Source organism: Trichosurus vulpecula, chromosome 9, assembly GCF_011100635.1.
Source record: "Trichosurus vulpecula isolate mTriVul1 chromosome 9, mTriVul1.pri, whole genome shotgun sequence".
Taxonomy (NCBI): Eukaryota; Metazoa; Chordata; class Mammalia; order Diprotodontia; family Phalangeridae; genus Trichosurus; species Trichosurus vulpecula.
In genome coordinates, this window is record NC_050581.1 from 87,151,944 (window position 1) to 87,179,039 (window position 27,096).

At 36.3% G+C, this 27,096-nt stretch overlaps 1 protein-coding gene across 3 annotated transcripts in view; it reads left to right on the forward strand.

Annotated features, from left to right (window-relative positions):
- Positions 1-27,096, forward strand: part of KDM4C (lysine demethylase 4C) — a 507,818-nt gene that overhangs the window by 307,400 nt on the left and 173,322 nt on the right. For all 3 annotated transcript variants that reach the window (XM_036737952.1, XM_036737951.1, XM_036737950.1), the window contains 2 exons: positions 17,837-17,892; positions 22,831-22,939. In XM_036737952.1, the coding sequence (XP_036593847.1) occupies positions 17,837-17,892; positions 22,831-22,939 (165 nt within the window). The remainder of the gene's footprint in view (positions 1-17,836; positions 17,893-22,830; positions 22,940-27,096) is intronic.

Genomic DNA, 27,096 nt, shown 5'->3' on the forward strand with positions numbered 1-27,096 from the left:
TTTCACAATTCTCTTTTCTCTCTTGAACATTATGGGAAAATCCTTTTGTGTTTCCGTGCTTTCTTGGAAATCTACAAGGTCATCTGCCTCATCAGGTATTGGTTAAAATTTCCTTTTTCTAGCAATATTTACTCAAAGATGTTTGGACTCATTTAGATGACTATAGTCCATTCTGTGTTAACATCTCTGTTGTTTTATCTGCATGTACCCAATTTTAAAAATGGTTTTTATTCTTGCTGAGATCTTTGATAATTTCAGTCTTTTTTTTCTTTATATTCCTATATCATCACTTCTTGACTCTTTTCCCTTAGATGGCTGGACCTCTAAGTCATCTCATCCTTCTTCCAAGTTAGGGAGTTCTCGTTTCACTGGCCTTAGTTCCTGCCCCAAGTGACTGCTGTGAGGGTAGACCTGGCCTCATCTGATTTCTAGTCTGCTTTACTTCAGATTAAGCGTATTTACCTCCCTCCTGCCCACCATGCTGGCTTCTTGTCCCATTGGGGTTCCTTCTGTTTTTTAGTTCCCTAGCTGAGTGCTACTGTGACACGGAGGATGCTGCTTTGGTCGGAGTATTCTCCTATTTCATACCTTCACTTTCTTTGCAAGATGCTGAGACAGAGGTGGGCAAGTTGAGGTCTGTTAATTGTTGCTGCCATTGAACGGTGATGTCAGAGGCTGGGGCAGGATGTTTGGGCCACAACTGCAGCAGCAACAAGGAATTTACTGAGTGGATCCCAGAGGGCGAGTCTGTGAATCAGGTTGTATAGGGGAAAGGCAATGCTGAATGATCGTGTTTGAGATTAAGGGTTGGGGGGGGAGGGAAGTGAATAAGTGTAAAGTTATACTAAGTGCCTACTGTGTGCCTAGTGAGGTGCTAAGAGCTTTACAAATATTACCTCATTTAATTCCCACAACAATCCTAGGAAGTAGGTACTATTATTATCCCTGTTTTACAGTTGTGCAGACTGAGGCATAGAGAGGTTAAGTGGCTTACCCTGAATCACATAGCTAGTAGGTGTCTGAGGTCAGATTTGAATTCAAGTCTTTCTGACTCCAGGCTTTATCCACTGAGCCACTCTCAGAGTTTCTGGCTAGAAGCCACATTGATTCTTTTGTGAAGACAAACTGGGCCATTTTTTGTCTCAATTCTTTCCCAGCCTTTAAGTACTGAGTGAGTGTTGCCTTAGACAAACTGAGACCTGGGAAAGACCTTAGCTTAAAAAGGCCAAGGTCTCCCACTGAATCTGGGGCCATTGCCAGTTGTCTTGACCCAGCTGATGAAAAATCAGAAAATTGTGCCGATTGAGTTCTCTTCAAATTCATGTTACCTAATCTAAATTGAGCCTTCCATGCAGTAAGGCAATGATTCTTTTCCTACCTAACTGATTCATGGTGGCTGTTCCAAACCATCTTATCTCTCTTGAAGGCCAGTTCTGGTTGGGCAATTCTGCTATCTCCTCCTCCTCCTTCTCCTCCTCCCCCTTCCATTTCCTCCTTTTCTCCCTCTGTCCACATGAGGAATCACACCCTTAAATATGAGGGCTCTGTCCAAAGGAATGTAAATTTTGCTCGCTTATACTTGACAAGGTATCTTGAGGTTTAGGGATTAGATTTTTTCTTCCCTACTTATTTATTCTATCATTGTTTTTTTTTTTCAAAAAACTGGGACAGTTAACTCTTTTGTCTCATGTAGTTTTCATTTATGATTACTTGAAATATAGCTCTGAAAAACCAGGCTTTGATAAAAACCCATTGAGATTCAAATGGAGCTAGCTACTTGAACCCAAATCACTCTAGCTGTCATTGCTTGGCCAATAATAGGCCCCAGCCCAAGCCTTACTTGCTCATTGTTTGGGTTTTGATGGCTCAAAGTGAGCAAATAGAAATTGATTTTGTTCTGGGCAGAAACTCTGTGATGGTCTTCCCCTCCCAGATTGATTCTTTTGTGATGGCAAACTAGGCCATCTTTTGCCTCAATTTTTACCTATCCTTTAACTACTGAATGAGTGTTGTCTCAGATAAACTGAAATCTGGAAAAGACCTTAGATTAAAAAGGCCAAGGTCTCCCACTGCATTTGGAGCCATCTCCTGTCATCCCTACCTATGTCTCTCCCCTGGACTCTGATGACACTGGAGGAGAGTGAGGCTGCTGACTTTGCACAGCTCTGCCTCACTTAAATCCAGTTCACTTGCAAGTCAAGACATCACTCTCCTGATGTCACTGGTTCTCTTTGAGAATGAAGGACAAACTACAACTGAGCCACGAACTGCCTAGGTTAAGATTAAATCTTCAGGATTGCTTTGCCTGTGTCTGCCTCCCTGAGCATCCATTACATCTCTCTCTCAAGGTGATCCAGGAACCCTTTGTAGCCACAGGAGCTGTCTTCACTGTACCTGCCTCCTCAAGCAGCTGTTATATCTCTCTCCATCAATGCACTCTCCCTAGCTTATTTATGCCTACCACTTCCCCAATCCTCACTGACTGCCCCTTTATTTCCATTCCTCTCAACCAGTTTCTTCAGAGTCTCATTAAAGCTACCCAGCTTTTCCACTGTGCCCTCAGCAATGGCTGCTCTCAAGTAACAAACTAGCTTTCATCTTAAATCTTTTCCTTTTTTGCTTTCTTCATCTTCTTATACTTACTAAGACTGGCTCTCTCCTCATGGCACAGCTTCCTTGGCCAACTTTCTTGGCTGTACTTTTACTCATGCCCCTGATTCGTTGGTCATGGCAGTTGAGGTGGAATATTATTGTCACTCAAAGGCTCTCCTTCTCCCACCATCACTTGGCAACCTTTCTTCCTTTGAGGTCCATCTAATCCGTATTTGTTACCCAATCAAGATTCTTGTGACTATTGTCTATAGACCTTTGGAACACTCTTCTTCCTTCTTCCTTCCTCAGCAGATTCAGTGCCTGGCTCACAAACTTCCCATCCTCCATGACTTCTCATCTCAACCTAGGGAATTTCAGCATACATATTAATACTTCCTCAAACACTCAACTTCCCAGTTCTTCAACTTACAAATTCACCTTGGCCTACTCTTCCACCCTGCTGCAGTTATACATAGAGATGGTCATAACCTTGATCATCATTCGTAGATATTCTACATCCACATCTATGTTCTGTGAAATTCTTTTATCTGATCCTATTTTGTTATCATTCTGTCTCTACATCTACCTTTCCCTTCCAGGACTTGTTCTTTATTCTCACCACAAGCTCCAATCCCTTACCCCTCAATTCTTTTCTGGGTTGTCACCTATCATATCCTGGCTATTTCCCTACTGCCCATAAAAATGCTTATGTCTCCCCCATCCTCAAAAAACCCTCATTTGATCCCTCTATCCCCACTAGCTACCATTTTCTCCTTTCTTGAGAAAGCCATCTACAACAGGTGCTGCCTATTTCTTTCCTCTCATTTTCTTCTTAAGTCTTTGCAGTCTAATAACCTCATCATTCGGCTGAATCTGTTCTCTTCAAAATTGTTAATGATATTATTTGCCAAATTTAATGGCTATTTCTCAGTCCTTTCCTTTTGACCTCTTTGTGACATTTGACACTCTTACTCTCAAGGTTTTCATGATAGTGTTTTCTCTTGGCTCTCTTCATTCCTATATGTCAGTTCCTTTTCTGTTTCCTTTACTGGATCTTCACCTTGGTCATGTCTGATAAATGTGGATATCTCCCAAGGCTCTATTATGGACTTTTTTCTCCTCTTTTTCTATACTATTTCACTTAGTGATCTTATCAGCTCCCAGGATTTCATTTCTGTGCTAATGAGTCTCAGATCTACCTGTCCATCCCTAACCTCTCTCCTGACCTCCATTCTCATGTTTAGCTGCCTATTGGACATCTTGAATTCAGATATCCCAAAGACATTTTAAACTTGACATGCCTAAAACTGAACATATTCTCTTTGTCCCCCAAACTTCCCTCTTCCAAAGTTTACTTTTACCACCATCTGTTTAGGCATCCAGGCTGATAACCTGGTTGTCATCCTCTGATTCTCATTTTTATCCTCTGCCCCCATATATTTGTCAGTCCTTGTAGAATCTGCCTTTGTAACATCTCTCATATACTCCCCTTCTCTAACATTGATATCTCCGTGATACAGGCCCTCATCACTTTATGTCTACACTACTTCAGTAGCCTTTTGGTTGATCTCTCCACCTCAAGTCTCTCCTTACTCCAGTGCGTCCTCCACTCAGCTGTCAATTTGATCTTCCTAAAGCACAGATCTGACCATGTGTTGTGGTTTAGTCTCTGCCCATGCCAAAAACTGTTGCAGTTTCAAGATATGTTGTGGTGGAACCGTTTCAAAGAAATCAGAGTGAGACCACCTCTAATCCACGTATAGGCATTTATTGAGATTGACACCTCTCATGAAGTGGGCTAAGTTCCAAGAGGAACCAGCAACTTCAGAGAAAGCAAGATGGATTTTTATAGAGTAAAGCTGCTGATTATACAATTAAAATTTACATAGAATATAGGAATATGATTAATATTAAAAAGGCAAGAAGAGTTTGTTAAGGGATTAGGTAATGGAGGAGGGGTCCCTTCTGTGTTTTGGTGGTCAAACATTCTGGTTGTGCTGCCCTCCAATTGGCTCGCTATTGTGGTCCCATCTGGTCAAGATAGATGATGTGATTGAAGTTGAGTGCATGGACACACCTGTTTCTGTGGGAATGGGTCTGGGAGCAGTGGCTGGGAACCCATCACATGGACAGGCCTGTTGTTTCTGTGAGAACTATGAGTTCATGGACATACCTGTTGTTCTAGTGAGCAGTGAGGCACGTATGAAGAAGTTAGGCTATTGAGAGTGTGTGTGTGTGGGGGGGGGGGGGGGGTGGTGGTGGTGGTGGTGGGGTGAGTGGCTAAGTAGGAGCAGTGAGCCTGCTGTTCAGTGGGGCCTATAAGGAAGTTAGAATATTTGGGGCTGGGAGCAGCTTTATTAGGATTCTATCACATGTATCATCCTGTTATTCAGTAAAGTCAAGTAGCTCTTTATTACTTACAGGATCAAATATAAAATCCCCTGTTTTTTAAAATTCTTCATAACTCAGTCTCCCTCCTTTCTCTCCTGTGTTGTTCTACCTTACTCCCTTCCACATTCTCTCCAGTCCAGTGACACTGACTTATCTGTTTTTCCTCCTACATAACACTCCATTCCCAACTCTGAGCATTTTCAGGGACTCAATCCCCCTTCCCCAACATGTCTGGAATTTTCCTCATCTCTGCCCTTTAAATTTCAGCTAAAAATTTTAACTACCTCAAGAAGCCTTTCACAGTCTTCCTTAATTTTACTGCCTGTTCTTTCTGAGACTCTCTCCAGTTTGTCACGTATCTATCATGTACTTAATTGTTTGCATGTCATCTACCTCATTAAACTGTGAGCTCCTTGACAGCAGGGACCATCTTTTGCATTTCTTTGTATCCTCAGCCCTTAACATAGTGCTTGGCACATAGTAGGTGCTTAATAAATGCTAGTTGACTGACTAATTATAAGGTTCACGTTTTATCTTATAAAAAATAGTTGTAATTGCTTTATCTCTTTTGCGTAATTCTTAAATTTGGATTTTTGAGGGTTGATTAGAATGGGAGAAAATGCCTAGTTGTCCCTTTTGTTGATCACAGGACCCAGAAGTGCTTGCCATGCTAAATGGCACACAGTTTCTATGGTACATTCATGAAAGTTTAATTCAGTTTAACAAACGTTTTTAAGTACTTCATGTATGTTAATATTTTAAGTACTTAACATAAATACGTAGTAATAAAATATGTTAGAACTTGATTCTGAATCAATGGCCACAGCTCTATTGTGGCTTTTAAAATTTTATTTTGGTGGTCAGTACTATTTAGTGTCCTTCTTTAAATATGAATACTCTTTGTTTTCTCAACATATTCATCTTGTTTTATGATTTATTTCTTTTATGAGCTTATTTAATACTTCATGAATTCACATATATATGTGTACTCTCCAACATTTCACTCTTCTCAACCTTGTGAAACTCGTGTTCGTTTCTTCTCATAAATTCTCCTTGGGATAAGCTAGAAGCCTTCCGAATAAGATCAGAGGTGAAGCAAGGATGCCCATTATCACCAGTATTATTCAATATTGTACTAGAAATGTTACCTATAGCAATAGAAAGAGAAGAAAAAGAAATTGAAGGAATTAAAATAGGCAACAAATAAACAAAACAATCATTCTTGGCTGATGATATGATGGTATACTTAGAGAATCCTAGAGAATGAACTAAAAAATTAGTGGAAATAATTAACTTTAGCAAAATTTCAGGATATAAAAGAAACCCACATCAGCATTTCTGTATATTACCAAGAAAGTCCATCAGTAAGAGATAGGAAAAAATTATATTTAAGATAACTATAGACAGTATAAAATACTGGGGAGTCTACCTGCCAAGACAAACTCAGGAACACAACTACAAAATACTTTTCACACAAATAAAGTCAAATCTAAACAATTGGAAAAGTCTCAATTGCTCTTTGTAGGCTGAGCCAATATAATAAAAGTGATAATTCTACCTAAATTAATTTATTCAGTGCCATATCAGACAATCAAAAATTATTTTATAGAGCTAGAAAAAATAACAAAATTCATCTAGAAGAACAAAAGCTCAAGATTATAAAAAAATTAATGATAATGGTTGTGGAAAGCTGTTTGGAACTATTCCGAAAGTGCTGTAAAACGATGCATACTCTTTGATCAAACAATATTACTACTAAGTCCATATCCTGGAAGAGTTCTAAAAAAAAGGAAAAGGACCTATTTGTACAAAAATATTTATAGCAGCTCTTTTTGTGGTGGCAAAGAATTGGAAATTGAGGGAATGTCCTTCAGTTGGGGGATGGGTGGACAAGTTGTGTTATATGTCTGTAATGGAATACTATTGTGTTATAAGAAATGACAAGCAGGATAATTTCAGAAAAACCTGGAAAGACTTACACGAATTGATGTACAGTGAAGTAAATGGAACAAGGAGAACATTTTACATAGTAGCAACAGTACTGTATCATGATCAGCTGTGAATGACTTAGCTATTTTTAGCAATACAATTGTCCACGACATTTCCAAAGGACTCATGATGAAAAATGCTGTCCACCTCCAGACAAAGAACGGATTTAGCTTAAATACAGATGGAAGCATACTGTTTCTTACTTTCTTTAATTTTTTCATATTTTTGTCTGTTTTTTTTGCAACATGACTAATATGGAAATATGTTTTACATGATTGCACATGTATAACCTGTTTCAAATTACTTACTATCTTGGGGCAGTGGAAGAGCTGGGAGGAAGAGAATTTGGAACACAAAATTTTAAAAACTGAATGTTAAAAGTGTTTTTACATGTAATTGGGAAAAAGTATTATTAAAAATGAATTCTCCCCAGACAGTCAACTCAAAGTACTTAGGCCTTCCTCTGAATGTCTTACTATCATGTGGCTTCCAATGAAAAAATGCAGGCTCTCCAGTATCTTTCTCTCTTCCTATAAAATAGCAAATCTGTATTCTTTCTTATTTTGTTTCTCTTTATTGATATCTTTTATATTGGTTTTTGTTTGATAAAAAATATATTTTTGGTTGATGCCTTTTGTTTTGATATCACATTTATTTCTGAATCTATATCACCACCTCCCTGTTCCCATTGACTCTGCCTACACTGTAACAATGATTAAAAAGGAAAAAAAATAGGTTGATAGAATTAGTCAACACAGTAAAACACATTTAACAACGTATGTGATATTTACACTGTTGTCCCCCACCTTTGCAGTGAAAGAAGGGAGTGAACTTCCTCATTTCTTCTCAGTGTCAAGCTTGATTATTATCATTGCAGTTACACAGTATTCAGCTTCGTATTTATTGTCATTTCTATCTACATTGTGATAGTCATGTATATTTTGTTTGTTTTTATAATAGTGATTAATTTATTCTGCATGAAATCTTTTAAGTCTTCCCAGGCTTCTCAGATTTCTTCATATTGATTGTTTATTATTGTGTTAGTAATATTCTATGCCTTTAGATTTCTCAGCCATTTCCCAGTTTCTGGTATCTACTTTGCTTCCATTGCCTTGCTGCCTCCATATGGGCTGCTATTAATATTTTATTGTATATCAGGCCTTTCTTTCTCTTTATCCTCCTTGAGGCATATATCCACCAGAGCTATTACTGGGTCAAAGAATATGGACATTTTAGTCTTAATATTAGAACAATTAGCTTTTCAGAACAATTGAACCAATTTATGGCTTTGCCAGAAATGTATCAGTGTGCCTGTCTTTCCACAAGCTCTTCAACACTGCTCTTTCATTCTTCACCAATTTGTTGGATGTGAGATGAAAGTTCAGTGTTATTTTGATTCGAATTTTTCTTCTTTTAGTGATTCAAAGCAGTCTTTGCTTTTTTAAAAAAAAGTTTGCTATTCTTTTTAGAACTATTTTATTTGTTTCAACTCCATATAGATCTTACGTATTATATACTCTTAGTAGGGTTACTTAATGGAAAGATTTTCCCCAGTTTCCAGTTCTCTTTTTAGCTCCTTTAATGCTTTTGGTGTAAAAATATAAATTTTATGGAAAAGGTATAATCTTTTGTTTTCACATTGAATATTTACTTTGAGCTGAATATTCACTTTGAGCTTATTGCAGTAAACAGTGTAAGATATTGGGCTATAACTAATTTCTGCAAAACTGCTTAGGAGTTTTCTCAGCAGATCTTTCCACTTGGGGATTTCTGCCTTCATTAATTTTTTATTTTTAAGTTTATTCACTACTGGGTTACTGAGTTAAATTGTTTCTAATTGTGGCTTTTTAACTCTGTTCCACTAATTCATTTTCGTATTTTTTTTCCACCAGTAGCAAATAGTTTTGATGATTATTGCTTTACGTGTTGAGAAATTGAAGATGTATTCCCTTTATTCCTACTTTCCCCCATTATTTCCCTTGAAATTCTAGATCATCCAAATGAATTTTGTTATTTTTTCTAGTTCTATACTCTTTTCTATACTCTATACTTAGTTTAATTGGCATTGTACTAAGTTCATAAATTAGCTTGTGTATATTGCCATTTTTGTTTTATTGGCACAGCTGAACCCTGAGCATCAATTAAACTCCAACTATTTGTCATTCTTTATTTTTGAAAGAATGTTTCGTAATTAGATTTTTTTTTATAAATCTTTAATGTACTTTTGTAGATTTATTCCTATAGACTTTAATGTATTTTGTAGATATTTTGAATGGAATTTACCTCTCTATTGTTTCCTTCTGAATTTTGTATAGAAAAAACTGCTAATTTTTGTCTCCTTATTTTGTATCATATTACTTTACTGAAACTATCATCCTAATTACCTTCTTTGCTGATTCTCTGAGTTTTTCTAAGTAAACCATTACTTTGTGTTCAAATGGGGTCAGTTTGTTCTCCTTTTCCTCTGTTTATGCCTCTAATTCTTTTTCTTGATTTGTTGCTCTTGGTAACATTTCCAGACCCACTCTGGTGATTATCTGTGGATCTGGTTTATTATAAATCCCTAATCTGGGAGATTGATAACTCAGCCATATAAATTTATTCCATGTTGCATATTCACCCCAGTATTTTTTAAAACTAGGTTTTACATGCATTTGACAATATTTCAAGTGATTCTGTCAGGAAGAGTAGTATAAAATATTTAACTTAATTTTTATTTTTCAAATACAGCCATGACTTCAGATTGCTTTCTTTTTTTTTTCACATTCACTTTATATATATATATATATATATATATATACATATATATGTATATATGTATATATATATATACACACATATAAATATGCATATTCCTTTCAGCTACTATGATATTGAGGTCTCATGAATCATACACATCATCTTTCTATGTAGGAATGTGAACAAAACAGTTAAATTTTAGTAAGTCCCTTATGATTTCTCTTTCTTGTTCACCTTTTCATGCTTTTCTTGCTTCTTGTGTTTGAAAGTCAAATTTTCTATTCAGCTCTGGTCTTTTCACTGAGAAAGCTTGAAAGTCCTGTATTTTATTGAAAGTCCATATTTTGCCTTGGAGCATGATACTCAGTTTTGCTGGGTAGGTGATTCTAGGTTTTAATCCTAGCTCCATTGACCTCCAGAATATCATATTCCAAGCCCTTTGATCCCTTAATGTAGAAGCTAGTAGATCTTGTATTATCCTGATTGTGTTTCCACAATGTTCACATTGTTTCTTTCTGGCTGCTTGAAGTATTTTCTCCTTGATCTGGGAGCTCTGGAATTTGGTGACAATATTCCTAGGAGATTTCTTTTTGGGATCTATCTGAGGAGGCGATTGATGGATTCTTTCAATTTCTATTTTGCCCTGTGGCTCTAGAATATCAGGGCAGTTCTCCCCTTGATAATTTCTTGAAAGATGATATCTGGACTCTTTTTTTGATCATGGCTTTCAGGTAGTCCAATAATTTTTAAATTCTCTCTCCTGGATCTATTTTCCAGGTCAGTGGTTTTTCCAATGAGATATTTCACATTGTCTTCCATTTTTTCATTCCTTTGGTTCTGTTTTATAATATCTTGATTTTTCATAAAGTCACTAGCTTCCACTTGCTCCAATCTAATTTTTAAGGTATTTTTTAAGGAATTTCTTCAGTGGTCCGTTGGACCTCCTTTTCCATTTGGCTAATTCTGCCTTTCAAGGCATTCTTCTCCTCATTGGCTTTTTGGAGCTCTTTTGCCATTTGAGTTAGTCTGTTTTTTAAGGTGTTGTTTTCTTCAGTGTATTTTTCAGTATCTTTTTGGTTCTCCTTTAGCAAGTCATTGACTTGTTTTTCATGGTTTTCTCGCATCCTTCTCATTTCTCTTCCCAATTTCCAGCTGCCATCTTGGCTCCGCCCCCCCAGATTGCTTTCTTTCTGATTTTTTCCATTTAGCTCAACTTTCTCCTATAAAATATTAATCCATTGAAATTCCTTTGTACAATTTTTGTACATACAAACTAGTTGTATTTCACAGGTTTACAATATATTCTTACTCTGCTTTGAGGGACATGAACTTGCTAGCAAATTTTACTCTCTAAAACTGAATCATGTTCTAATGGGTTCCTATTACAGTGGGTAATAAGGAGCTAGGTGGCACAGTGGATAGAGTGCTAGGCCCACAGTCAGGAAGACTCATCTTCGTGAGTTCAAATTTCACCTCAGACTAGCTGTGTGACCCTGGGCAAGTCACTTAACCCTGTTTACCTTAGTTTCCTCATCTGTAAAGTGAGCTGGAGAAGGAAATGGCAAACCACTCCAGCATCTTTGCCAAGAAAACCCCAATGGGGTCACAAAGAGTTGGACATGACTGAAAAACAACAGAATGTATCTTTCTGTGCAAATCTTGGCTGTGAATGTGGACTAGGGAAGCACTTATTTTGTCATGGATATACAGTACTAGATTTGAGCTTAGAAGAATTAGGCTTATATCCCACTTTTGCCACATACTAGCTGTGTGAGCTTGAGCCACTAATTCTGTGTTTTTGGGCCTTCATCTTAAAAATGGGAGCAGTTATGTCTGCGCCGTGTGCTTCAGAGGGTCATGAGGATCTAATGAGATAATAATACACGTTAAGCATTTTGTAAACGTGTAAATGTCAGTTATCGGCATCATCATTTTTCCAGTTTCCACAAAAGTAGTATTAATTGTTAGACTCTTGCCATGTCCCCTCTCAGCCAGAGGTTAGCAAGAACAATTCTCACAGCTTCTCCTCAGCTATCAGCTATCAAGTACTTTAAGAGACTTTGTGACTTTAACCTTGAACAGATCCTTGCCTGGCCTAGCTTGTTCACCTCTTAACCACCACAACCAAAAAAAATATTAAGGATACATGATTTCCTCCATTAGGGTACTTACTTTGATGATATGTGCCTTCTCATTTATTGGCTTTATGTGTCCAACTTTCTCATGATGTCTATTTACTCTTAGCTAGTTTGCATTTCTGCCAGCAAATCTATCCTTGAAGGCTCTATTCACATAGACTTCTAGGAAAATTTCCGTATTATCTGCCAGAATTTGTCTTCTACTGGCACACTGGGAACTTAGAATTGTCCCCATTCTGTCACAGTAGAACTGATGTAAAGAAGAAAAAATAGCCTATAAGAATATTTGTCTTGTGTTACTGTATTATTGTGGTATCTACAAAGGATCCTACAGTAACAGTTGGAGACCTTTAATGTGTTCATAGATTGGAGATATTGAGCTCCCCATGTCCCTACTTCATACCATATACTAAGTGTTATTTTTAGTCCTTTGTAATTTAATAATTGGAATGGCATAAGATTTCTCAACACTTCAGTCAAATATACTTTTATTCTACTATCTATTTATAAGATGTAAAATTTATTTTAGCTTTACTGTTAGCATCATCAAATTAGCAACTTCACTTCTCCCATTTGGTTCCTGAATGTGCCCTTGAAGTTGGTGATAGAAAGCTTTTCAATTACTTCCCCAAATTCTCTACTAACCTGAGGTGGTTTTTTTTATTCTTTAACCAAAAATTATTCACGTGTGTAGTTTTTTCTATGTGGCTTTAATTTTGACATAGGAAACATACAAAAAATTTGTAGCTGAATGCTTAGGGGACTTCGAAGGCATATGAAGCATAGCACTATTGTTGGATATTTAGATTTTGTGCCTTTGGTGGCCTTTTTCCTTTGTCTCTTTAGCATCACAATCCTTAGTATAAAGGAAGACTGTAGTTTTAAAACTCATTATAAATCAACTGCTGAAAAATTAGAGACCTAACAAAGACAGATAAAATGAGATTTAGAGATATAACTTTCTTGAGGTATAAAGGATTTTTAGCATATACAACACAGAGAAGAGAAGACTGGAGAACATATGATAAATGCCTGCAAACATTTTTAAATGTAATGCAAAGAACTGAGTAGACAAGCTTGAAATTAAAGATGGAAAAAAAGTAGCTTAGACATCTAATTCGTGAGCAGCTGGGTCAGTCAGAAGCAAGGAATTGATCTTTGTGCGCCTACTTCTTCATCTGTCTACTTCATAGGTATGAAAAAAAAACCTGAATGTTCAGTACAAATATTCATAGCAATGGGGTGGTAAAGTAGATGAGCATTGACCCCAGATACATAAAAGACAAAGTAATATGATATGATGTGTGTGTGTATGTATGAAAGAAATTTAAATTCAGCATTTTATAATTATTTGAGAGTAGAAAATGGTGGTTACTTGTTGTTTGTCCCAGATCTGTGATTTTATTAGTGTGAGGAATTCACAGTGCAATTACTTCTTAGAACTCTGTAGATCAACACGTACCTGTAATTTAAGACCCCTTGAACATTGAAAGGTTAAGTGACTTACTTGTCTTGGGTAACATAGATAGTATGTGTCCAAGACAGTACTGGAACCTAGGTCTTCTTGAATCAAAGACCTAACTATAAGCTGGTGTTTTACATTGCCTTGCCAGAAAAAGTCATCTGAAAAATATTTTGCCCACCAAAAATAGCGTTACCTAAAAGGTTGCTTTAAACAATAATGGTGCATTTTAAAATAGTTCCTCCTGTCTCCCCAGTTGACAAAAATGGGCACTTATATTTAGAGGAAGATTGCTGATCCATTGTTCTGCCGTCTTCTAAACCTGCAGAAAGAGGCCCTGGTATTGGGGATTGGGGAGAGTTGAGGGAGCCTTTAAATCAGGGCAGAGGTTCTTAAGCTTTTTGTATCAAGAGGCCCTTTGATCCTTTTGTAAGTCTTGGGGAGCCTATGAATTCTTCCTAAAAAAATGTTTTTTGGAAAAGTATTAACAGAAGAAAATGCTAAATTTCAGATAGAGATTAGTTGAAAATTTGTTTCCATCCAAGTTCACATGGTTTATGGATCCCACCCTGGTTATGAACTCCCCACTTTAGGCAGTCATGACTAAATGATACATTAAATGTGGGGCTTTGTTAATAACTTTTTTCATTGTACCTTAGTTAAGATTCTCCAGGTGTGTCTCAACATTTCCCCTAATGTCAACAATTTTAAATGCTTCTAAAATTATTGAAGAAACATTGGATGTGTGCTTTCTGATATGGTATTTTAGGGTACTTTCTGTAATGCATTCTTATTATAGGTACATTGAGGGGTTAGGGGGAAGACTTAATAAGGACTTTTTGTTAGTTAAGTAGGTTTTTCCTTTTTTTTCTATTTAGTATCTTATTTTTCCCCAATTACATGTAAAAACAATTTTAAATATTCATTTTTAAAACTCTGAGTTCCAAATTCTTTCCCTTCTTGCCTCCCTACACCCTCACTCCCCACCTCCCATTGAAAAGGCAAGCAATTTGATATAGATTATACATGTGTAGTCATGTAAAACATTTCCATATTAGTCATGTTTTGTGAAAGAAAACATAGACAAAAAAAACAAAAGAAAAATAAAGAAAAAAAGTCTGCTTCAATCTGTATTCAAATACCATCAGTTTTTTTCCTCTGGGGATGCATAGCATTTTTAATTGTAAGTCCTTCAGAGTTGGCTTGAATCATTGTATTGTGAGAATAGCTAAGTCGTTCACAGCTGATCATTTTACAGTATTGCTGTTACTTTGTACATAGTGCACTTCACTTTGCATTAGTTCATGTAAATCTTTCCAGGTTTTTCTGAGCGCATCCTGCTCATCATTTCTTACAGTACAATAGTATTACATCACAATCACATAACATAGTTTGTTCAACCATTCCCTAATTGATGGGCATCTCCTCAACTTCCAATTCTTTGTCACCAGAAAAGAGCTGCTATAAATATTTTTCTACATATAGGTCTTTTTCCTTTTTTGTTTTATCTTTTGGGTTATAGACCGAATAGTGGTATTGCTAAGTCAAAGGGTATGCACAATTTTATAGCCCTTTGAACATAGTGCCAAATTGCTCTTCAGAATGGTTGAAATAGTTCACAATTCTTCCAACAGTGCATTAATGTCTCATTTTTCCCACATCCCCTCCAACATTTCTCATTTTCCTTTTCTGTCCTCCTAGCCAATCTAATAGGTATGAGGTAGTACCTTAAAATTGTTTTAATTTGCATTTCTCCAATCAATAATGAGTTAGAGTATTTTTTCATATGACTTTAGATAGCTTTGATTACTTCATCTGAAAACTGTTCCTATCTTTTGATCATTTTATCAGTTGGGGAATGACTCTTATTTTTATAAATTTGTAAATTTGACTCAGTACTCAGAATGTTTGAGAAATGGGGCCTTTATCAGAAAAACTTGCTTAAAAATTTTTTCTTCCACACTTGCTATTGCTAACTGTATTTCCCTCTGTCCTATTTTTCTCCTCTCTCCCGAATTTTCTACTTTCTCTCCTTTCACCTTGTCCCTCCTCAGAAGTGTTTTTTTTTCTGACTATTACCTCCCCCTATCTGCCATCTCTTCTCTTATCCCCTCCCTCTCCTACTTTTCTGTAGGGTAAGATAGATTTCTGTACAAATTAAGTGTACATGTTATATCCTCTTTGAGCCAGTTCTGATGAATGTAAGATTCACTCACCTCCCTCATCTCCTCTAACTTTACCTCCAGTTTAAAAGCTTTTTTTTTTTGCCTCTTATGTGAGAAAATTTTTCCCATTCTACCTATCCTTTTCTCCCAGTGCATTCCTCTCTCACTCCTTAATTTTATTTTTTTAGATATCATCCCTTCATATTCAACTCATATCTATGCCCTTTGTCTATATATATTCCTTCATACTGCCATAATAATGAGAAAGTTCTTATGAGTCACAAGTATCATCTTCCTACGTAGGAATGTAAGCAGTTTAACCTTATTAAGTCCCTTACAATTTCCCTTGCATGCATACCTTTTTGTCCTTCTCTTGAGTCTTGTATTTGAAAGTAAATTTTTTGTTAAAGCTCTGATCTGTTCTTCAAGAATGCTTGAAAGTCCTCTATTTCCTTGAATGTCAGTTTTTCTCCCCTGAAGGATTATACTCAGTTTTGCTGGGTGGATGATTCTTGGTTGTAACCCTAGCTCCTTTGTCCTTCGGAATTTCATATTCCAAATCCTCTGATCTTTTAATGTAGAAGCTGCTAAATCTTGTGTTATCCTGACTGTAGTTTTATTGTATGTGAATTGTTTCTTTCTGTCTGCTTGTAGTATTTTCTCCTTGACCTGGGATCTCTGGAATTTGGCTATAATATTCCTGGGAGTTTTCATTTTGGGAAATGCTCAGTGGATTCTTTCAATTTCTATTTTACCATCTGGTTCTAGAATATCATGTTTTCCTTGATAATTTCTTGAAAGATAATGTCTATTTTTTTTATCATGGCTTTCTGATAGTCTGTTAATTTTAATATTATCTCTCCTGGATCTATATTCCTGATCTATTATTTTTTCAATGAAATATTTCACATTGTCTTCTATTTTTTTTTCATTTCTTTGATTTTGTTTGATTCTTTCTTGATTTCTCATTAAGTCACTAGCTTCCATTTGCTCCATTCTAATTTTTAAGTTATTTTCTTCAGTGAGCTTTTGTACCTCCTCTTCCACTGAGCCAGTTCTACTCTTTAAGGAGTTCTTCTCTTTAGTGAATTTTTGTATATCCTTTTCTGTTTGGCCAATTTTGCTTTCCAAAGCATTCTTCTCCTTGTTGGCTTTTTCTACCTCTTTTTACCATTTGGCCTGGTCTGTCTTTTAAGGTGTTATTTTCTCAGTATTTTTTTTTTGTCTCCTTTACCAAGCTGTTGACTCTTCATTCATGTTTTTCTTGTATCACTTTTATTTCTCTCCCCAATTTTTCCTCTACCTCTCTTACTTGATTTTCAAAATCCTTTTTGAGCTCTTCCATGACCTGAAGCCAATTCCTATTTTTATTAGAGGCTTTGGATGTAGGAGTTTTGACTTTGTTATCTTCTTCTGAATGTGTTTCGATCTTCTTTGTCATGATAGTAACTTTCTATGGTCAGAATTTTTCCTGCTGTTTGCTCTTTTTCCAGCCTGTTTCTTGCCTTTTAACTCTTTGTTAAAGTGGTCTTTGCTTCCAGGGTGGTGGTTACATTGTCCCAAGCTTCACGTTTTTTGTGCACCTGTTTTCAGAGATACTTCTAGGGACCTGTAAGTTTTCAACTCTTCCAGTGTGTTATGATCTAAGGAGAGGTGCCTTTATTACTCTTCCTGGCCTATGCTCTGGTCTGTGAGCAACCACAAGTGCTTTTTTCTGTTGTGGAACTGTGATGAAGATTCCTTTCTTCACTGCAGCCACAACCTCTGGTGTGCCTAGTACTCCTCCTTGCCCTGGGACTGTCACTCAGGACTGCAACCCACATCCAAGTATGGGCAAAACAACAGAGTCCTGCCTATAGTGACTGCAAAGAGATCCTTGTAATCACCTTTTGATCAATTGTTTGACCCCCTTACCATTTGTGGTGTGAGAACTCTGGAAGCAGCTGCTGTTGCTGTTGAGTCAATGGCCCCCAAAGCCTGCCCCTGGTTTCCTGGGGCTGAGTCTGTACTGGCATGGCCTGCACTGGACTGTGCTCCATGCTGACCAGGTACAATAGACCTTTCCTGCTGGCCTTCTAAGTTGTGTTAGGCTGTAAAATTATTTCATCCCATACTTTTGTGGTTTCTGCCACTCTAGGAATTGTTTTGTGGAAGGGTTTTGGAGAGAGCTCAGAGGAGTTCCTGCCTTTTCTCTGCCATCTTGGCTTCACCTCCAGTTTTTCTTTTTTAAATGCTGAGATTTTCTGTGCATATCAATGTCTAAATTGACAAATCATCCTTGCATAATATAATCTTAATATAATCTTTGTCTAACATGGATTTCCCTTTTTTTTTCCCCTCTCCTTTCTCCCCTAACCCAGGAATGTTGTCTCTGTAATTTGAGAGGTGGAGCACTCAAGCAAACTAAGAACAAGAAGTAAGTGCTAAATCTTATTGTTATGCTAAATTTCTTTCTTGCTTATAGAAAGAGAACCTAAAGAGGACTTAGGAATGCATTTTGTTCAACCATTTACTTTATCATCATTAAACCTATGGTTTAAAGTTTTTTGCCTACCAAAGTGAAAGTTAAATGTCTGCATTTTTTCCTATAATAGCCATTGGCATCAATTTTACCTCTGTTAAAGGAGGCAATGCTAATTCTTTCTATTGTGTTAAATGCCTATAATGACTTACCGGGCACTGGCGGCCCCCCCCCCCCCCACCACCACCCCAGCTGAAAATCCTGAACTCAAATACTGGCAATTTAGTTTAGGAAACTTTTCAATTATTTTGAGTTTGACTTATTAGCACAGTGATTTTTTATTTATTTGAATTTTGGGTTTTTTTATTACCAAATTTAATTACTAAACTTAAGTATTGAAACTTAAAAACATGATAAGAAAAGAAAAAAAGTATGTCATATACACAGCAAAATGTAGGAGAGGATACAAAAAATCTCCATTTTTACGAAATCCTACATAATAAGAGCTTTCTGTCTTTTCTTTGCTTCCTTGTTAGTTTTCTTTTGTTCTCTGCTGTTCGCTTTTTACTTTGTTCTTTTTCCCCCTTCCTCGTGCCCCCTCCTTACCTCCCCAAGTCTACAATTCAATGCAGATATATTTATATATAGATATTTTGATAAACATACACTTATATACACATACACATTTATGCATACATACATACATATGTAGATATATACTTTCCCTAACAAATTCTACTTCTGATCATTGTTTTTGTTTTTGTGTATATCTTATTTTCTATCCCTCCTAACTCCTCTACTTCTACCCTCTACGTTGCACTCCTGTTTCCTAACCCATTCCCCCTCTAAGGATCTCTCCCTTATCCTCCCATTCCCTTAAATTTTAACAACTTCCTCTTTGACCTGTTCCCTCAGCCTCCCCTCTAAAGATCCCTCCTAAAAAAATAAATAAATAAATAAAAGATCCCTCCTTTGTCCTCTTCCCCCTCTCTATTCCCTTAATATTTTTTTCTGAAATTAAAAGACTTTTGTAGTCTTTTACATGTATATGTGTTTTCCCTCTTAAACCCATTCCTGATGAAAGTAGGTTTGCAGAACTAACAGCCCTCCTCCCCCATTTAATTCCTCTGTGTTAGTCCTTCTTCTTACACCTCATTTGTATAAAATAATAAAATAAATACAAATATAAAAATATATAAAATATATTTATATAAATATAAGTATAAATATAAATAAATATGTAAATAAAATAAAACATTAATAAAATAAATCTTTTTAGCTCTTCCTAAATGGTTTTTCTTTTTGAAGTCATATCATATTCAGGTCTACCCCAAGCTTTCTTACGAACTGCCCAATACTAATAACAGTCTTAGACATAACATTTTACATTTTACATACATCAAAGGTAATATAGTCTGTCCTTATAATTAGTCTTTGGTATGTACCTTATATTTCTCTTGGCTGCTAGATCTTAAATCTTCTATTTAGTTCAGGCTTTTTTTTTTTTTAAACAAAGTCCTAAAAGTCTGACAGTTCTTTAAATGTCCATTTGTTTTTTTATTCAGGATTATGCTTATCTTTAATGAGTATGATATTTTTGGCCAAAACCGCAGTTTTTTTGCTCTTCAGTATGTAGTGTTCTGAGCCCTGAGGTCTTTTAGTGTTGCTGCTGCTAGGTCTTGTGTGATTCTAATTGTGGCACCACCATATTTAAATTGTTTTTTTCTTGTTGCTCATAATATTTTATCTTTGAGCTGGCGGTTTAGTAATTTGACAATAATATTGCTGTGAGTTTTCCTCACAGAATCTCCTTCAGGTGGTGATTGTTGGATTTTTTTCTATTTCTACTTTGCTCTCCTGTTCTCATGCTTTAGGACAATTTTCTTTGATTATTTCTTGTATTGTTGCATTAAAATTCTTTTTTGATTATAGTGTTCTAGTCCAGTTATTCTTATGTTTTCTCTTCTTGATCCTTTCTGTAGATCAGTTGTTTTTCTTTTGAGATGTTTCACTTTCTCTTCTATTTTTTCATTCTTTGTATTTTGGTTTTTTATTTCTTGATCTCTTACAATGTCACTGGCTTCCCCTTTCCCAATTCTAATTTTCAAGGAGTCGGTTTATCCCTTAAGATTCTGGATCTTCTTTTCTAATTGGTTGACTTTCTTTTCATGATCTTGTTTTTCTTGGATTGTTCCTTTTTTTTTCCCTCAATCTCTCTCTCTTTTCGTTTTTAAAGTCTTTTTAAACTCCCTCTATGAAGTCTTTTTGAGCAGATAACCCTTTGATGTTACTCTTTGGGGTAGAATAGGGTTTCTTTGCTTCCTCTGAAGATGAACCCTGGTCTTCTCTATTACTTTCAGTGGTTTAATGTTTTTTCTCCTTTGCCTATGCTTTTTTTTTTTTTAAATTTGTAGTTGCTCAGTTTTTATAATCACCTCTAGTCTTGGGGTATGGTGGATGGTCTGACCTCAGATCCTCCTTCAGTTCCCCGGTCTGGAACTGGAACCAAGACTTCCAGCCTCCTGTAAGTGAGCATAGCCAGTGATATCTCCATCCCACTGCTTCTGCAGCTACCAGGTCATGTACTGCTTCCTGGGCCTAGTCTCGGCAGACAGCTGGGTCTGGTGTTCCTTCAGCAGAGGTTCCCTCAATACTCCCCAGCTGAGATACCCAACACTGCTCACTATCCTGGGGGTAAAACATTCCTGTGGCTAGGGCTTAGGCAGCCTCCTAACACAGCTCAAGACAGGGCTTGCTGCTTGTTGTTTAAGAGGACAGTAGCCTGGAGGTGTTTATTTTTCAGGAGGACCAAACCTTGTCCTGGGACTTTTCTTAAGATGTTCTCCTGTTGTCCCATGAGGACCCCTGTTCTATCCCTTCTCTTGTTTATTTTTACTGCTTAATATTTGTCAAGGCACTATTTCATCTCTTTTTTGGGGGAAAATCTTGACAGGTTGGATTTTTCTGACCTACTTTACCATCCTCCCAGAATCCTCAGCACAGTGATTTTTAAAAAATAGAATCTAGTCTGCAGTCTGCCCGGGTTTCATCAATAGGCCCTTTAACTATCTGTCCTTTTGTTATGTAACTTACCAAATAGTTAAGAAGAAAGTAAAGAAATCTGTTTGATTCAGATAAATGTTATTAATTGTGATTACAAAACTAAAATGATTTATATAGATATCATGTATTTAAAATTAATAAGCCAAATAATAGTTCTCACTAAAAGAGAAAGACTAGTATTGGTATTTAAGAGTGAAGGAGAACTACATAAAGAATGTGGGGTAAAATCCTAGATGATTCCATGATGTGAATATGTCATGGAAGAAAAAAATCATTTCTGGTTCTTTCATCAACATATTTCTGTATGACTTTCATATCTTTCTGTCCCAATTTTTAATACCTATCAGTGTGAGGATAAGCCATACTTAACATGGTCAATGTCTTTTAACAGAAAGAAAAAAGAAAATTATTTGAAATGAAATGATTCCTTTTTATTGACTGAAACCAAAATTGGATGCATATAAATTCTCTTGGTTCATTTTTCTGCATGAATCTAAAATGCCATGCATTGTATAGCGTATTTCCTTTCTTCATTGACAAGATTTGGACTATAAAATATAAATTAGGTATATTTAAATTATCAAGCTTTAACTTTAAATTATATTCTTAAATATTAGAATTAATATGAAAACCACACTAGTGGCCACACAAAGGAAGTTAGTTATATATCCTCTTTTTCCCCCCCCCTAGAGTAAATACAAAGAAAATAGTGCTTACTGTAGCATTGGAGATTTATTCATTCAGTCAATAAACATTTATTAAGTGTCTACTTATGTGCTTAGGCATTATTCTGAAGAACAGATGGAAAGATTTCCTGATAATTGCCAACACCTTGAATCTCGATAAATAAGGCTGATTTACATCTTTAAAATGATCTTCATGTGGTCTGAACTTAGGGCAGTTTAGTGACTTTGCTGAACTCCGAAGAATTTCCCCCAAAACCTCTGTGTGTGTGTGTGTGTGTGTGTGTGTATGCGCGTGCACGAGCGACGTAGAGTTTATGACTGTGGAAAATGTTACCTAAAGATTTTGTAAAATCTTTCTTGAAGACTATCAAAATGAAATAAAATCTGGTTTCTTCTCAGAAACAAAGGAATAGACCAGCTTTAATTTTCCTCTAGCCTCAAGATTCTATGATTCTGTCTTATAACTTTTGTGGGAAATAAATATTTAATTAGAGAAATAATCATTATGAATCTCTTTGGAAAATTTTCTGACACTTTGGTCTATTTTATAGCTTGTAGGGGTTATGTTGCTGCATAATATACTCAGTTGACACCATTCCATTCATTAAACTGATCCTTGGTCAACATGATTGGGGGGCATGCATATTAAACATTGGTAGGACAGTGCCAGATCAAGTAGAAAAATTGGACTTTGATATTTTTTCACCTGAAGTTGTAAAGGAAATTCTGCCACTAAGATCTGGTTTGCAATCTACATAGCTTTTGTCTCCATGTAATTAATGAATGCTTTATTGCTTAAGATAATTTTGATCAAAATTCTTTATGCACCAAAAGAATTAGGTTTATGAATTTAAAAAACACCATGCAAAAAATGAATTCAAGTTTTTGTTTTTCCTTTTCTATGTTTGGTGTTACCTCGATTTAAAAATTATGAAAGAGCAACCCATTATCTTTTGGAAACTTGTAGATACATCTTATTCCTGTGTTCCCAAGAGAACAAGGACTCCATAGGATGAAGGAAGAAGGGTCCCCTGGTTTGTTTGTGGTCTGTGAAAAGAAATTGGGTTGCTCGTCTAAACTAGTCAGCTGAGATTTTATAATGGCTATATTCCATTTTGTTATTAATTATCCATTTTTTTGACAGGTGGGCTCATGTAATGTGTGCAGTTGCAATCCCAGAAGTTCGATTTGTTAATGTCACAGAAAGAACACCAATAGACATTAGCAGAATACCTTTACAGAGGTTAAAATTGGTGAGTAGAAAAGCTTCATATATTGCTTATAAACGATATTCACCACCTCAGATTTTTCTGTTTTAATGCATACTTTATCAGGTTCATTATAAATTTTTAAATTAGATTAAATCTAGAGTCTGTAAGTTCAACAATCATACACCTTTTCTCTTTTTTCTGTAGCTTTTTTTCAATAAGGAAGATGATTCCATTGTCTTTTGTTCCTTAACCAGAAACTTGCTATGAAACAAAGTAAAAGACTTTTTTTTATATCTGAAGGATTTCATCTCTTAAGATAGATGCAATTTATTCAGTTTGACAAACTGTATAGCAGATGATCTGACTACTTCAGAAATTATTTTAGAAAACCATTTCACTGGTTCCCTTTCATAAATGTAAATCTGATTGAGATGATAGGCCATTGATGTACTTAACATTGAGGCAGCCTTGCAAAATTGTTAAATTGTAAGTCACTAGACCATTAGCTCAGACCATTACGATTTTTATTTAGTGAGAATTTTTCCTAATGTTGAATTTCCTTACTTTAAAATGCGGAAGCCTGTCTGAGAAGTGTGTTTAATACTTTGGATTTCTTTAGTCTTTGTCATATTTAGCCGCTGTATAGAATATTTAAAACTTCTTGGCTGTAACTCATTATTTTAGTTTGTTACTAAAATCTGATTTATTTATATTATCCATACTCTTGCCTACAGAATCTCAAGTTGATTCAGTTTTTCTAGTTATTTTGAGTGCATTGCAGTTGGGCAACAATCATAGGACCATAGGAAGTCAAGATCTATCAACTAGTGGGGTTTTTTTGTACAGTTTTGGCAAACATTGCAAAGTACAAAAAAGCATCCTGCTAAGTGCTGGGGAAGATACAAAGTTTAAACAGAACATGACCTCTGCCCTTCTGAAATGTACAGTTGCATTTGGGATTATGGAATGGACGCTAAAGGCCAGAAATTAAGTAATAATGCTTGATGTATGTGCATGTGGTACCATTATAGAATGATTTACCTTGACTATAGACATTGAGCCCTTTTGGAGGGTAGTACTGTCCAGGGAAAGACTGACAGTTTTCCCTGCTGGAGTGGTAGGTAGGAATTCTCTCCGAATGTCCACTGTTTGAAGGAAATAAAACGAATTTGGAAATATTGATTGAGTGGGAAATCTCACAGGGCTCTAAATATCAAAAGCCCAAATAAACTCTTATGTATTTCTACCTTTGTGCTTTGGGAAATGGGAAATATTTAGATAAGACTTTGATTAAGCTCCTGAAGTTTTAATAAAAGCTAATCAAAATAGACTTGCTCCATTCCTATGCTGTAACCCATATTGGTTAGCTGAGATTTATCTATTTTGCATCCCTGCCTGAGGACAGGAAATTTATCCACAGATGGGAAAGTTTTTTAACCTATTTTTGCACCTAATAGTATTTTATTTTTTTTTCCCATTACATGTAAAAATAGTTCCCAACATTATAGCATTCAGCCCCTTATGAAGGATCATGCCTTCCCTGGGGTATTGCTACTGCCCCCATCCTTCTTTTCTTGGCATTTTCTCCAAGTTTTGTCTTCTATGCTTTTTCAAGACCCCTAGCAAGGAGGTGGAACTAGTGGCTAGGGGAAAGGAGGGTGGGAAGAATAGACAAGAATAGGGTTCTACAGGGCCTTGAGACTCTTAGGGACAAGTTCTGGCTGCCTTGTGGAAGGGGGAAATTTTTAGGCCATTATTAGGGTAGTGTTCTCTGGGAGGGTTGAATGGGGGCCACTTGAGGCAGTGCAATCAAGGTATCTATATGTTTCAAGAACTTTGGTAAGGGCGGGGCCAGAAAATGAAGAAGGTAGTCCAACCTGTGCTTCAGAGTTTACTGGGAACACTTCTTTTCTTTTGAAGTTTTGCCCTCCTTGGCCATTCAGACTAACCTGTAGTTGGCAAGGAGTATAGAGAAAAGTAGGGTAAGCGTGGTGTCAGGATGTGCCTAGGAGGATTTAAGGCCCCAGCTGTGCTCAGTTGTTTATTCTAGTGTGAGAGGAGAGGCCCACTAAGGCCCAGTACTGCCAGTGGAGGCCAAGTTCAAACATTTGGCTGAAAGAGAGCTGGACTGGGAATCAAGAGACCTGGGTGCAGTCTGTGGCCTGGCTCTAACTCTGACCTCTGTTTCCCGCTCTGTGAAATGATAGACTTGGACAAGGAGGTCTCTGTAGTCTCTTGTAGCTCACATGACCTCCAGATCTGTGATATTTGGAGATCAATTTAGCTTTACCTCAGCTGGGCCCCTAGTTTAGTGAGAGGTGAATGAACCATCCTCTTTAGGCAAATGGCACTATCTCTTCTTCTCCCTGGGGCCACAGTTTCTTCTCCTGCTAAATAAGGAGTTGGACCAGATGATCTCCAAGGGCCCTTCTAGTTCTAGCACAATCATTTGAGGGTTTTGATGTGGGTTGGTTTTTTGTCCTTTTTTCATTCTCCTCCCCAAACGAATCTATTGTAAGGGTTACTATTCCACCCTTCTCCCAATAATAAAGCTTCTTAGATGCCAAGTGTTAAAAAAATAACTGATATTAGGACCTTAATTTTCTTTTTTTTTCTAGCTGAGGCTGAGGATAGTGGCCTTTTTTTTTTAAATAATTAATTTTTTTCCCCAATTACATGTGAAAATTATTTTTATCATTTGGGTTTTTTTTTTAAGTTTTGAGTTCCAAATTCTGTCCTTTCCTCCCTCCTTCTTTGACACAGTAAGCATTCTGGTATAGGTTATACATATGTAATCATGTAAAACATTGCCATAGTAGGCATTTTGTGGAAGAAAATTTAAACAAAAACAAAAAAGAAAGTAAAAAGTAGTATCCATCAGTCTGTATTCAGATGCCATCAGTTCTTTCTCTGGAGGGGTATAGTATTTTTCATTGTGGGTCCTTTGGGATTGTCTGGGATCATTGTGTTGCTGAGGATAGCTAAGTCATTCATAGTTGTTCATTGTACAGTATTGCTTTGACTGTGTACAATGTTTTCTTGGTTTGGTTCACTTCACTCTTATCAGTTCATGTAAGTCTTTCTAGGTTTTTTTCAAATCATCCTGCTAGTCATTTCTTACAGCACAATAATATTAAGACCTAATTTTTAAGAATAGTTAGCTAAGGTAGGGAACTCCTGGTTGCTCGGTCTTCCTAAGGTTAGAATAGGAAGTAGGAGTGGGAGGCACCCTCCCTAGTAGCCTTTTGATCTCCTAGCATTGATTTCTTCCATTTTGGAATGCAGACTTTCCTCTTCCATGTACCAGCCAATGAAAGGTGCCTTCTGTGTTGCCTGGCCCAAGATGTAAAAAGTCCTAGTTATAGTTCTGCTTCTTTCCCCTGAGATCCCATTTATTTTATTGCCACATCTTGAAAGAATATATTTCAAGATTAAGGCTAAATACCAGAGCAGCTGAAAATGAGTAGCATGTTGGGTAAAATATAAAATCTGTTGTTTTAAGTGAAAAGAATATGACAAACACTGTTGGTGATAACTCCTATTTTTTGCTATTATTATTTTATCTTCCCATGTTTTTCTGGAGAAGTTTTATCAAACTCCCTCAAAATAATGAAACTTAATTTCCAGTGCTTAACCTGGTGCTTGGTATGTAGTAGGCACTTAATAAATGTTTTTTTAATTGATTGATTGATTGGCCATCTTCTGAAAAGGGATGCATGTTTGAAACCATACTCATTCTTTTCCTCAGGGCTATTGTGGAGAGCAAAAAGATTTTGCATGATGTAGTGAATGGGTTTTCTCAGTGAAAGAATTTAACTGCATTCAGTGAAATTAGAAGCAGTTGCTAAAAGGCTACTGTTGTAAAGATAGTATTAAAGCACACTGTCTTATTGTGAAGAAAGACTATAATGTAGTCTAAATTTTAAATTTCAAAACTTACCTCTGCCAATCTTAGTTGATTTAATTTATTCATTTAGAAATAAACGATCATTATTCTTAATGCTTCATTTGTATGGGGTTGCATCATGGCAGTTATGCTTCTTGAAAGCTTCTGTAATGATTTGATATCACTGAATCCAGGACACTTCATCCATGGAATAACAGCAAGATTCAGCATGGAGTATGCCAACCAAACTATGTGGTCCCTTCCTTTAAATTTAATGATTGCATTTCAAAATTCAGAATTATTATTTTAATCA